At 38.8% G+C, this 12623-nt stretch overlaps 1 protein-coding gene across 3 annotated transcripts in view; it reads left to right on the top strand.

The window, feature by feature from the left end:
- Positions 1-12623, top strand: part of LOC131232751 (protein arginine N-methyltransferase 7) — a 28269-nt gene that overhangs the window by 1488 nt on the left and 14158 nt on the right. The window contains exons 1-2 of one of the 3 annotated variants that reach the window (XM_058229224.1): positions 3748-3771; positions 8763-8997. In XM_058229224.1, the coding sequence (XP_058085207.1) occupies positions 3764-3771; positions 8763-8997 (243 nt within the window). In that variant the 5' untranslated portion in view covers positions 3748-3763. Of the gene's footprint in view, positions 1-3747; positions 3772-8762; positions 8998-12623 lie in introns of those variants that run through there. The other 2 variants (XM_058229223.1, XM_058229225.1) reach the window with 2 other exon arrangements.

Here is a 12623-nt window from a genome sequence, read left to right as displayed (position 1 = left end):
CTTAAGTAAGAGGTTGAGGTTCAAATGTTCCGGTGAACTACTTTAGTGGTAACAATTGGGCTAGCACACCCTATATTATTCCAATGATAACAAAGTAGGAGATGCTCTTGTAAAAAACTGTTATGAGCAGAATACATGCACGCTAGGAGAAGTTCCTATGTTACAATTGTGATGAAAAGTTCGCATCAAGACATCACTGCATGCCACAACAATTGTTTTTACTAGATGGAGATGTTGAAGAAGAGATTGAGGAAGAAGTGCGCCCAAAGAATGATCGAACTTTGAGGACAAGGTTCTTCAAAAGCAGGTAAAATGATTGGATATGAGAATAAATTGGAACAAAATCCCAGAGATAGGTACTACTTCGACTAACATGAAATAAAATCCCTTCCCAGTCGGAGAGGGACTAGTTTGTTAGGATAAAGGTTAATTTGTTATTTTGTTACTATTTTGGATTAATATGATCTTGTTTTGGGTTAGGGAGATCTTGGATCGTGTGTGCATGTGTGTTTGTATTGAGTTATTGTATAATGAAAATCACTGATTGATTCCTATAAACAATTTAGTGTCTTGTGCACTAGGAGAATCCCCCTCGAAGAGGATCATGCACAAGACATTGAATTGTTTATGGGAATCAATATGTGATTGTCATTATTCAACAACTCAATATTAGATGAGTACAAGATCAATTCAAGACCTCCCTAACAAAAAAGCGTAATAACATTAGATGATTGTATAAGGAAGATGGTAGGTTCTTTGTTACCATCCAAAACTTAAAACCCATCCCCAGTCTCCTCCAAAATCCATAATCCTAAGCATAAAACCCTCAATTCCAATCCTAAAACCTAAATTTCCCATAAACCCAATCCTAAATCCTAATCCCTAAAACCCCACATCCCAACCCTAATTTTCCAAATCCCAAAGTCTCAAACCCTAGTTCCCACAAACCTAATTCCCTAAAACCCTAACTCTCGAAACCCTAATTCCCAAAACCCTAGTTCTTAAACCCTTTAACAGAACCAAGAGATTCCCTTTCGAATTAGGTCAATCCCTATGTTAGATGGAAGTCCTACCTTTCATAGGTCCTATTTAATCATGTTTTATAAGATTTAATTGCATGATTGTGATTTAGTCTTGAATTTGAGTATAATTAAATACTTGACTTCTTTAAGTTTGTGATAGATTAGTATTATTTTGTGCTCTAAATTGTTCTAGTTAATCTATTTATGATCTCATTGCATCATTCTAGGTTAGGCCATCTATCCTGTATCAAATTTTGGTATCAGAGCCTAGGTTTAGCATAGGATTTTCATATCGCAATTAGGGTAGGTTTTCATATTGCCGTGTTTAGGGTTAGTAAACTTCCCATTGTCATAACATTGCATTTAGAGTCTTTAGTTGTTAGGGTCCCCATTAGATCCCCGGTTTATGCCCATTCATACTGGGCGCACAATGAACTCGGAACAGCTTACTGAGACCCTCAATGCCATCAACCACCATCTCGCGGCCATCAAGGCCTAAAGTAGAACCAGTAGTCACCAACTGGCAACTCTTAGGAATGAGATCAACACTCGCATGAACCAGTTGGAAGCTTCCCTCCAAGCAAACCCCGACAATGGGGAAGATGACCAATTTCAAGTGGGAAGTGAAGTTGAAGGAGTTGAGACTGCGCCACTTGCAGTCTTTAGATGTGCCTTAGGCCAGACTATAGAAAGTGATGATTGGCGCAGGAATTCATTTTTCCACATTTATGCCAAGTGTGATGATAAAAATTATAAGTTGATCATTGATAGTGACAGTTGTACCAATATGGTCTCTGTTATGTCTGTGGATCACTTAGGTTTGATAGCATTCCTCACCCTTGCCTTATCGAGTCTCATGGGTTGATGTGTCTTCGATTCCAGTTTCTCAGTGTTGTCCCATTTCAATCCAATTTAGTTCCTATATGAATACATTGTGGTGTGATGTTTTGCTTATAGATGCAGGTAGTGTTCGTAATATCGATACTATCGGGCGATATATCGGCCGATATTATCGTTATCGCGAGCCAACGATATGAAACCCCTTAGAAGCCCTCAAAAATTAAAAGAAAATCCTGGAATTCCTTATTGTGAGATATATCACAAGATATCGCATAATATCGTCAAATATGGCTGATATTGACGATACATCGCGCGATATCAGAAATTCCGTCTTCCTCTCCAGAAATTCCAAAAATATAGAAAAAAATTTCTCTTACATTTGAGTCCCTTTCGACTAGATTTGGTGGGCCACGGTTGAAATCAACGGATCAGGTAAGAAAAACCCTAATCGCCCCTCTTTTTTCTTTTTTCCTTTGAGGATAATTGTTTAGGAAGGAAACCAAATTTTCGTCGGGAATTATGGGGATTCGAGTTAGGATTTGAAGAAAAAGTGGAATTTTGGGATAGATTTTTAGTAATTTTGGGTTGGGAACTACAGATTTCCGGCGAGGATTTTGGTTCATGGTTGCGGACTTCGGATCGCCTTTAACGGAGAAGAGGAGTCTTTCGAGCTCTCTTTCTTGGTCTCTTAAATTAGGGAGCAGATTAGGTGTTACACGGGCAACAACTTATTGGGTGTTAACCTTACCATGTGGGGCCCATCTTGATTAGTGTGGTTCAAATCCATGCCGCTCATCCATTTTTTCATATCATTCGAGGACTCTGTGCCAAAACTTAAGCAGATCCAAATCTCAGGTGGACCATACCACTGGAAAAAATGGTGAATGACCATTAAAAGAGTTTTGTAGGCCAAAACAATTTTGGGTCAAGCTAATATTTGTATTTTTCTTTCATCGAGTTATGTTTGACCTTATAAACGGGTTGGATGATAAATAAACATTACTAATATCCTTAAAATAGGCCTTGGAAAGTTTTTAATGGTAAGCATTCAATCATCACTATTTCACGTGGTGTGGTCCACTTGAGATTTGGATGTGCTTAATGTTTAGGACCAAGTCCTAAAATGGGTTGTAAAAATGAATGGACGGAGTGGATTCACAACATATCATCAAGGTGGGCCCTACAATAAGGGTGACACCCACTAAGCTATTACCTGTGACACTTGATCCGCTCTTGAGAGTGGGTTCGGTGTGACTCGATTGCACTAAAGTTGGTAAGGCCCTTCCGGTGGGGCCCACCTTCATGTATATATTGTATATCCATTCCGTCCATCCATTTTTAAAGATCATTTTAGGTCCTGAGACAAATCCAAAGCTCAAGTAGACCCCACAACAAGAAATTGTAGGGATTGAACTCCTACCTTTGAAAATTTCATGGGGCCACAGAAGTTTTTGATTAAGCTGGTATTTTCATTTTTCTTTCTTCCATATCTTTTTTTTTTTTTTGAAAGATAACGATTTATATATTAAGAAAGAGAAAAAAGTACAGAAACAGGAGCGAGGATCCGCTGAGCGAGCAGAAACTACTAGACTCCAAGAAAAAGAAAATCAAAATCCTTTAAAACATCTACTTGAGCAGCCCATTCAATCATCAAACGCTTTGCTTTGGAAGCAACAACCTCTGCGGGATTAGAGACATCCCCAAAGCATCTGCCGTTTCTTTCTTCCTAGACGGACCACCAAATTGTAAGAATAGCCATTCTCCATATCTGAGTCTTTTTCTTTCCTATTCTTATCCCATGCTGAACTTTCAGGAGAAGATTCGCGGAGCCCGAGAGACACTAATTGATTCTGAATCGAGAAACAAAATCTGCCCAAATGCTTGCAATAAAAGGACAATGAATGAGAAGGTGATCAACCGATTCTTCTTCCCCCATACGACAGGTTGGATCTCAAATAAATATCATGGTGAGCCCCTAGAAATGGTTTTAAGTTTAAATGGTAGGCATCACTATCCCCATTGTTTTCTACGGTGGGGACCACTTGAGCTCTGGATCAGCGTCATTATCTGGATCATGCACTAAAATGATCTCTCCAAATAAATGGATGGTCTGGATACAACACAAACATCATGGTGGGGCCCATAGTTAGGATCCCACTCACATTCCATGTTCCATTTTGTGCGTGGATTGGGTACTACCCCCACCAAGACGAGCGTGATTTCAGTGGAACCCCCGATTCACTGAGGTGGGTGGGATCACTGACCGTAGGACCCACCTTGATACATGGTCCTTATATCCACGCCATCCATCGGTTTTGAAATTTCATTTTATGGCATGATCCAAAAAAATGAAGCAGATCCAAATCTTAAGTGGGCCATAATAAAAGAAACAATGGTAATCGATCAATGAAAACTTCTCATGGGCCGCAAAAGTTTTGGATCAAGCTGATATTTTTGTGGTCTCTTCATCCAGGTCTTTGTGACATTCTCAACAACTTGGATGGAAAATAAACATTTTGTTGCCCCCATGAAGTTTTTAATGGTGAGGATTCAATCACAACTGTTTCTTGTGGTATGGTCCACCTAAGACTATGGACTTGCTTCATTTTTGGAATCAAGCCCTAAAATAAGCCATAAAAATATATGGACGATGTGGATGTAATACACATACATCAAAGTGGGCCCTACAATTAGGAATCCACCAATCTCTATTAAATAGTCTGTTCGATGGCAAATAAAAATTCCGTTGGATACGGGTTGCCTACTGGCAGTGCATAACTTAGGATCCTGCCAGTACATAGCTTAGGACTCTTTACAAAGGAAACCTATTATGCACACTTCTTTTTTGAGATTTTATGATTTAAAAGTGTGTATTAAAGTCTTTTTAAATAATCCCTGAAATTTCATTGAAAAATTCAATAATTTCCCCAATGTTTCCCCATGTTTCCCAAAAAGTGCGATAAATTATGCTATACAAACGAGATATCCCGTACGATAATTGATAAGTATCTGTATCCCAAGGGTGTGATACATGGTGTGATACCGATATTTCGAACACTGGATGTAGGCTACATCATTATGGGCAGACCTTGGTTGTATGATCACGATGTGACACTATTTGGCCACTCGAATACCTGTTTATTTATGCATGAGGGTCAGAGGATAAAGTTGAATCCTCTCCCGCCCAAAAGCACCTCGGAAAAGGAGGACATCAAGAAATGTGATTTTGAAGATGTGAGGAAATTCCAGCTTAAGTCTCTTCTTATAATAAATGCCAAAGAGTTTGAAAGGGAGACTAAGGCTGATTCGACGGTTTATGCCCACGTGTTAAGTGAGGTCACACCTAAGGTTAGTTTGGAGATTTCATCTAAGGTTACACCCGTGGGTAGTGTAGAGTTACCACCTGAGGAGTACGGTATTGGAGGAGTCTAGTGATGTTATCTTAGATGATATAATGGATGAGCTAACACCTGTGCGTGACATTTAACTTGCCCTAGATCTTGTCCCTAGGTTAACTCTACCAAACCTTCTTCACGAACAAATGAGTCCCACGGAGGAAGCAAAATTGGAAAGGCAAGTAGATGTGCCTAGGAGCCCCATAGATTTTATTCCCGCATTAGTCTCACATAGGTCATCAGAGTCCGCAGATGCATTTACATGTCATATCCATGATTCGCATGTTGAAATTAGAAAACGGATTAACATGAGCAATGAATGAAACGTACAAGATATTTGCTGAATCTCATCACAGGTTTAGAAAGTTTCAGGTAGGTGACTATGTGATAGTTCATATAAGGCCTGAACGGTGTCCACAAGGGATCGTTAAGAAACTACAAGCCCATAATATAGAACCATATAAGATATTGAGTAATTTGGGACACGATGCATATGTTGTAGATCTTTCACCTGACACGGGTATTAAATCTACATTCAATGTGGAAGATCTTGTATCTTTTTAGCATCTAGCGTCTACACCTACTAGCCTTTATTCAAATCATCACCTTGATCCTGATGATATCCCTCCCGACCTGTCGACCCTTGGCCCATACTCGATTATTCTTCTCAGCATCTACCTATTTTGTCATACATACCTACCAAGAGAGAAAAGATATAGGATATCTGGGATGAGCGAGTGGCATCTACACGATATGGAGGTTATCGGGAGTGCCTTGTCAAATGGAAGGGCAGGCCAAAGTCAGATAGTATGCGGATCATAGAGGTAGAGCTTTAACGCGAGACTCGGATCTCCTCGAGTGTCACCGCAACTTCATTTTGCCAGAGGCGAAATCTCCTCAGCCGAGGGGAATTGATGATGACATCTAAGCAACATATTAGAGGGCTGAGCCAGTCTCCTTATGGCTAGACGACCATTACATGGGGCCCACTTGGCCCAATTCACATTCTTAGCCATGTTGAAGACCCCACACTAGGAAAATGCACTTGGGCTGCATATACGAGTTTGATCGACACATCCGACCATTGGATTGCGTGGACATGATGATTGGACCGTTGGATTTTGACTGTGGACCATTCTGACAGTTGGATCATCATCAACGGACATCTTGATCGTGGGCCCCCATGGGCCATGAATTAGTTTAGTTGTTTAGTTTGTTTACATGTTTATTATTTTTGGTATAGTTTATATTTGTGTTGAGATTAAGGAGTTAGGGACAACTTTTAATTCATTAAGAGTTTATGTTGAGAATCTTATCTGATAGCACCTTTTTGTAAAAGGTCTTTTCTAAGACTATAAAAGGTTGGATGTCCCCACCTTAGCCATTAAGCATGTTACGAATAAAAGTGATTTCTCTCCTTTTGTTTTGAGATTGAGCAAAATTTCATCCCATGATTGGATTGGTGGTGCAAAGCCACTAGGAGCAATTCCCTAGTTATCTTTTCTACTTTTCTCTCTTCTCAACAAGATATCATCTTCTTCTTTTCTTCCTTATTCATCTCTTCTTTTCTTTTCTTCTTTGTTATCATTTAAAACTTAGAACCCATCCCCGATCTCCTCTAAAATCCATAATCCTAAGCCTTAAAAAAAATCCATAATCCTAAGCATAAAATCCAATTCCGATCCTATAACCTAAAATTTCCAAAACCCCAATCCTAAACCCTAACCCCTAAAACCCCATATCCCAACCCTAATTTTCCAAAACCCTAAGTCTCAAACCCTATTTCTCAAAACCCTATTCCCACAAACCTAATTCCCCAAAACCCTAACTCTCAAAACCCTAATTCCCCATAGCCCTAATTCCAAATCCTAATTCTTAAATCCCCAAATCCTAAAACCTTAGTTCTTAAACCCTTTAACAAAACCAATAGATTTCCTTTCGAATTAGATCAATCCCTATGCTAGATGGAAGTCCTACATTCCATAGGTCCTATTTAATCACGTTTTATAAGATCTAACTGCGGGATTGTGATTTAGTCTTGAATTTGAGTATAATTAAATACTTGTCTTCTTTGAGTTTGTGATATATTAGTATTATTTTGTACTTTAAATTGTTTTAGTTAATTCATTTATGATCTCATTGCATCATTCTACCTTCATCATAATGCTCCTTTGGGTAGGTGGGTTAATGTGCGTGGGGGGGGGGGCGCATTTTCACGCCGGGCTTGAGTGGGGTTGCCTGTGGGATGCGGGGGTACACTCGGGGTGGGCGGCCTGTGTGAGGCGGGTGGCTCGTGTGAGGTCAGTGGCTCATGTGAGGCGGTACCCATGTGATGTGGACCGAGGTCCTAACTCATGCGATGTGGGGCCTGGGCTATGAGATAAAGGGATTGATTCGCCATGCTCTATCAGTTCGAGCTTTTAGAGCAAGTGATTAATTATCCTGCATCAAATTGGTATTAGAGCGGGAGGTCTCATTTGCGAGACTCCTCACCGGGGGTGATTAATGCGGGGGCATTTTCACACCGGGCTCGAGTGAGGTTGCTTGTGGGATGTAGGGGCACACTCGGGGTGGGCGGTCTGTGTGAGGCAGTACCCATGTGATGTGGGGCCCACGAGGGGGGTTTCGGCTGAGGTCTTAAGACTCTTAACCCATGCGATGTGGGGCTTGGGCTATGAGATAAAGGGATTGATTCGAAATGCTCTATCAGTTCGAGCTTTTAGAGCAAGTGGTTAATTATCCTGCATCATGGGTTTTCTTAAAATTTCCATGAGAGGGATGCTTGGTTTTGATGGTATAGAGGGGTTTTTAGGGAGGGTTTTATGGCCTGTTTCGTTCTTGGAGAATTCATTCATTGGTTTTTATGTTTACCGGAGAATGTTAGAATCGGCCTAGTATTTCTTATGGAATGATTAAATCTTATTTGGTTGATACACTGGGCTTTTTGGGGGAATCTTAGAGAAGTCTAAAATTCTATTTTAATTTCTCAGGTTTTCCATTCCCTAACTAATAGGCAGGCAAGTTTTTGAAAAAAAGTTGGGGAATGGGAATCCTAGGGAATATAAAAACCAACAAAAACTTTGAACCAAACTTGTTCTTTATAAAAACCATGGAATTGCAAGGTTGAGAAATTAAATATATATATAACAAAAAACCAACCTAGCAATCAAACACCCCCTTAAGTTTTGACAGCGATTTTGTGGTATGGAGGGGTTTTTTGGGAGGAATTTAACTTTTAACGATCTTCTTTCTTCGTTGGTGTTTCTTGATTTTTGCCTCAAGTACAAAGGTTAGGTTAGAAGCTTTCTTTTCTTCATTGTGTCTTAGCTATCCTTGCGAAAATCAGTTTGCTCGATGATTGATTGACGAATGCAAGTGGATGTTACTAGCTCTGATGGTTTTGCTTTATTTTAATTTTGGAAGAGTTCTAAAGTGCATAGTTGTTATGAGATAGATCCATCGTGCTTTTTCTCGTCATTTCTAAAATAATTTATTGTTGTGACAGGGCAGGAACCGGCTTGCTGTCTATGATGTCTGCAAAAGCGATGGATTCAACAAGTGTATCAGAATGTGCTAGTATTGAGGGCATGGTATCAGCTTGTGAGTCTTACCTTCCGATGGGTAAATTGATGCGGAAAGTTTTACAAGCCAATGGTATGGAAAGGAAGATACGTATCTTCCACAAACGCTCCGATGAACTCAAAGTCGGTTTGGATCTCCCCTCACGTGCAGATATACTAGTAAGGAGGGCCTAAATTCTATTTTATTTTTAATCTTTTTTGTAATGTTAGGCCCTGTTTGCTTGCCACTTAAAAATGAGTTCATAATTTTATGTATTAGAAAATTTGGTGGGGATTAGAAATAATCTTGATCTCCCATAATTTATATAAGCTATGTTCTCTAATACATTATTACCATTAATTAAAGGAGATGAAATCATTTTATGTGGCAACCAAACAGGGCCTTAGTGTTTACTTTGATGCTCTCTCTTAATGGTTGGAAGTCATGCTTTTGAATCAGAATTTGATGCCAGTTGGGTTATAATATGTTTCAATAATTGAAGGAAAGATGGGAACTTAATTCAAGAGTGAAAGGAATCGATTAGAACTAATTTCTTGCTCCATAGTTTGAGTATATTTGCTTTTGAGAGGATGTATTGATTTAATACATTAACTTGTATTGAGTTTTGCTTTAGAAATGTCGATAAAGAAGAAAGAGTCAAGTTTATTTGTAAATAGCTCTGATGGAGGCAGGTTGCTTTTGTCCAGTGAGAGTCCAACCAGTCACGACTATAGATAACTTCATAATAAAGTATTCTGAAAAGTAATAGAAATTACATTGGCATTTATGTGTTATTTCTCTATCTTCTTTGTTGTTAAGTAATTTACACTTCTATTGCCCATTCTAATGAATTCTTGTGATAGTGTGGATCTTGTTAGGCTACTTCAAAGGTTCTTGATCTAATATTTTGATGTAGTATTTGTAGATCTCAAGGAAGAATTCTACTTCCAGTCACCAAGGGCAGAATCATATACCAATTATGAGGAACCAATTGCCTGGGCCTATACTCCGAAGGATATTGAGTGAACCCTATTGAATTCTCTTAGGTGTAGCTTCTATGAAGTCTATTGATGTAGGACCGATGCATGAACCAAATAACATGTGAGATCAAGTAGCAAAATTAAGACAATTAACAAAAAAACACAAATATTGCCATAATCATCACGAATACCATGAAAACCAAAAGAACATCGTGTATAATCCTAGCCTAAGTTACCACCATTGCCACACAAGATCATTAAATAAAAAGAAATTAGGATCTAATGGATGTAGGGACATCCAATTAGCATAGGGCATAGTCTATTTCAAAGTAGAAGGCCTAATATAACCTAGGGTAAAATTAGGGTTTTAAGAAATTGGGAAAATCTAGGAAAGTTAGGGATTTCTAGATTTAGGGTTAGGGTTTTGGTAGAGAGAAAATGGGGTTTTGATTTAAGGGTGAAAGGAAGCCAAAAAGGTCAAGGTGTGGCCGTAGGGTCAACTTGGAAGGTTCACACGTGTGGCGTGGGATGGATGGGTTAAGTCTTTTGGGTTTGGGATTGTAGATAGGTAAAGGAAAGATGAGTTTAGGAGAAGATGAAGGCTTAGGATTGGAGAACTGATGAACTTGAAGAAAATACCATGATGGAGGGGAAAATAGATGATGATGTGGGGATAGATGGAGATCTTGCACTTTCGTTGATGGAGATTAGCCTCACACCGATCTCCCTTCCAAATTACAAGGAAGTATCTTCAAATCTCATGAAGATGGAAGAAGGAGAAGAAAGTAAGAGCTTTTATTATTATTATTTTTTTAAATCACAAAATCCAATGAGGGAAAGGGTCACACGCCCACCATCTTTTATAGATCCAAGAAAGTTCAAAAATTACAATAAACACTTTGTTTTGTGAATTTTGACGAAAATAACCCTATTTTAACTAAAATCAACTAAAAACACTCATAATGGTATCCAAACATAACATAAATAAGACTAAATTCTATAAGCTCATAAAATATAAGAAAAATTAGTGTGGACGATCCACGATTAATGGCCCGATCATGTGATCCAACAACCCGATCATCACGTCCCTACAATCCAACGGTCTGGATCATTCCATAAAGCAACCCATGTGCATTTTCCCAGTGTGGGGTCTTCCAGATGCTCGCACATGCACATGGGGTCTTTAGGACTATCACGGGTACTCGCCTAACCACAGGGAAATCGGTGAGGCCCGCCTCCTCTGATACATACACAAAGGTGTACATGAAGTGATGTCGTCATCACCTATATACCCATAATTGCCAGCCAGGCCATCAAAGTGCATGAACCGTGCAATATAAAGCTCTAATGCTGCTCCTAAAAATTCATATTATTAGATAGCATCAACAATTAACAAAGGTTGTGTAATGCAAAGTATCACATATCAATCCCTAGCACAATGCCATCCAAAAAAATCAAATTTGAATTTCATATTAAAGGCTTCCCCTAGAATTAAGAATTGTATTAAAATTCGGTAGACCTAAATGCATGCAATCGAGAAGGCACAAGCCTCCAGTGTGTGCACCCTAATAAACTAGGGTCCTACACACGCATGATAAATTATGCCCCGTTAAATTCAATGCATCTATTTCCTACAAAAGCAATGTATTCAAAGTTCAAACATGCATAACTTTTCCCGTTCTAAGTTAAATAGCTTTGACTAGTATAAAGGACTAGAGAATTTTATTCTTTATGGCAGATTAGGTGGGTTCAAACTTCGAACCTGCAACCTCAATGTTCAAATGCAGGCCATCTACCATTGAGATATGGGCTCAAACTCAGAGGATTGCCTAGTTTGTTGCAGGAAAACATGCATTTTCCTAAATTACACTTAAAACCTTAAAAAGTTAAGAAGAAAGATAAATTTCTCCATATATGTGACATACCAAGTTATGAGCGCTGTCTAAGCAAGTGAAAGATAATTAAGGGTCTATTTGGATTGCGAATTACATCAGTAGTGTATTGTAAAAACGCCATCATCATGATTTTACAACGTTTTTTCAAACAGGTAATTCAGTAGTCAAATGCAGATGTTTTACGAGACATGTAAAGGAATTTGTAAACATTATAATTTTACATTGTATTGCAGTGGAAATCTCCTATCCAAACACAGACATCAGTGTATTTTTGTGGGTGATTTGACATTGAAGTAATGTGAAAGTATCATCATTACAATTTTAGACGCCTATCCAAACACGGGAATTGTTGGCCAAATTACTTGTTTTCAGGACAATAGTATTGTAATTTGTAGTCATTGCACTTTTACAGCAAATTACTGATGTAATTCGCAATTCGAACAGGCCTTAAACACAACCATGGTTTCAACAAGAGCCTTTTTTGTTAGACCTGAAGGTGGAACCATAGACATGTCACATGTGTCCTTCATGTGATTGAGCTTCCCCAATTGTCATTTGTCATTAGGAGACTTTGTCTCTGTCTATATCGACCTATTCCTTCCACCTTCCACCTTTTAGCAGTGGCTGAACATCTTGAAGGTGTTGTGCAAAAGATAGTTGCCAGAGAACATATTGAGAGCATGGTTAGATGAGCCAGCATGGGTGAGTTGCTAGCCTACTTGCCTGCCATGTGAAATATGCTCTACTAGCAGCTTTCTATTGACTTGATACTGGTGTGAAAAGCATTGGCATGTTTGGATGCACTGTTGAGTTTGATCGCATTTACTATTCTAATAAAGTGGAAATGACCAAATTGTAATTTCCTTCTGTAGCATTCATGTTGATGGCTTTTTGTTTTTTGAAAGATATTGAATTTATTCAAGCCAAAAA

This window comes from Magnolia sinica, chromosome 18 (genome assembly GCF_029962835.1).
Source record: "Magnolia sinica isolate HGM2019 chromosome 18, MsV1, whole genome shotgun sequence".
Lineage (NCBI taxonomy): Eukaryota > Viridiplantae > Streptophyta > Magnoliopsida > Magnoliales > Magnoliaceae > Magnolia > Magnolia sinica.
This window is presented reverse-complemented; position numbering and strand designations above follow the sequence as displayed.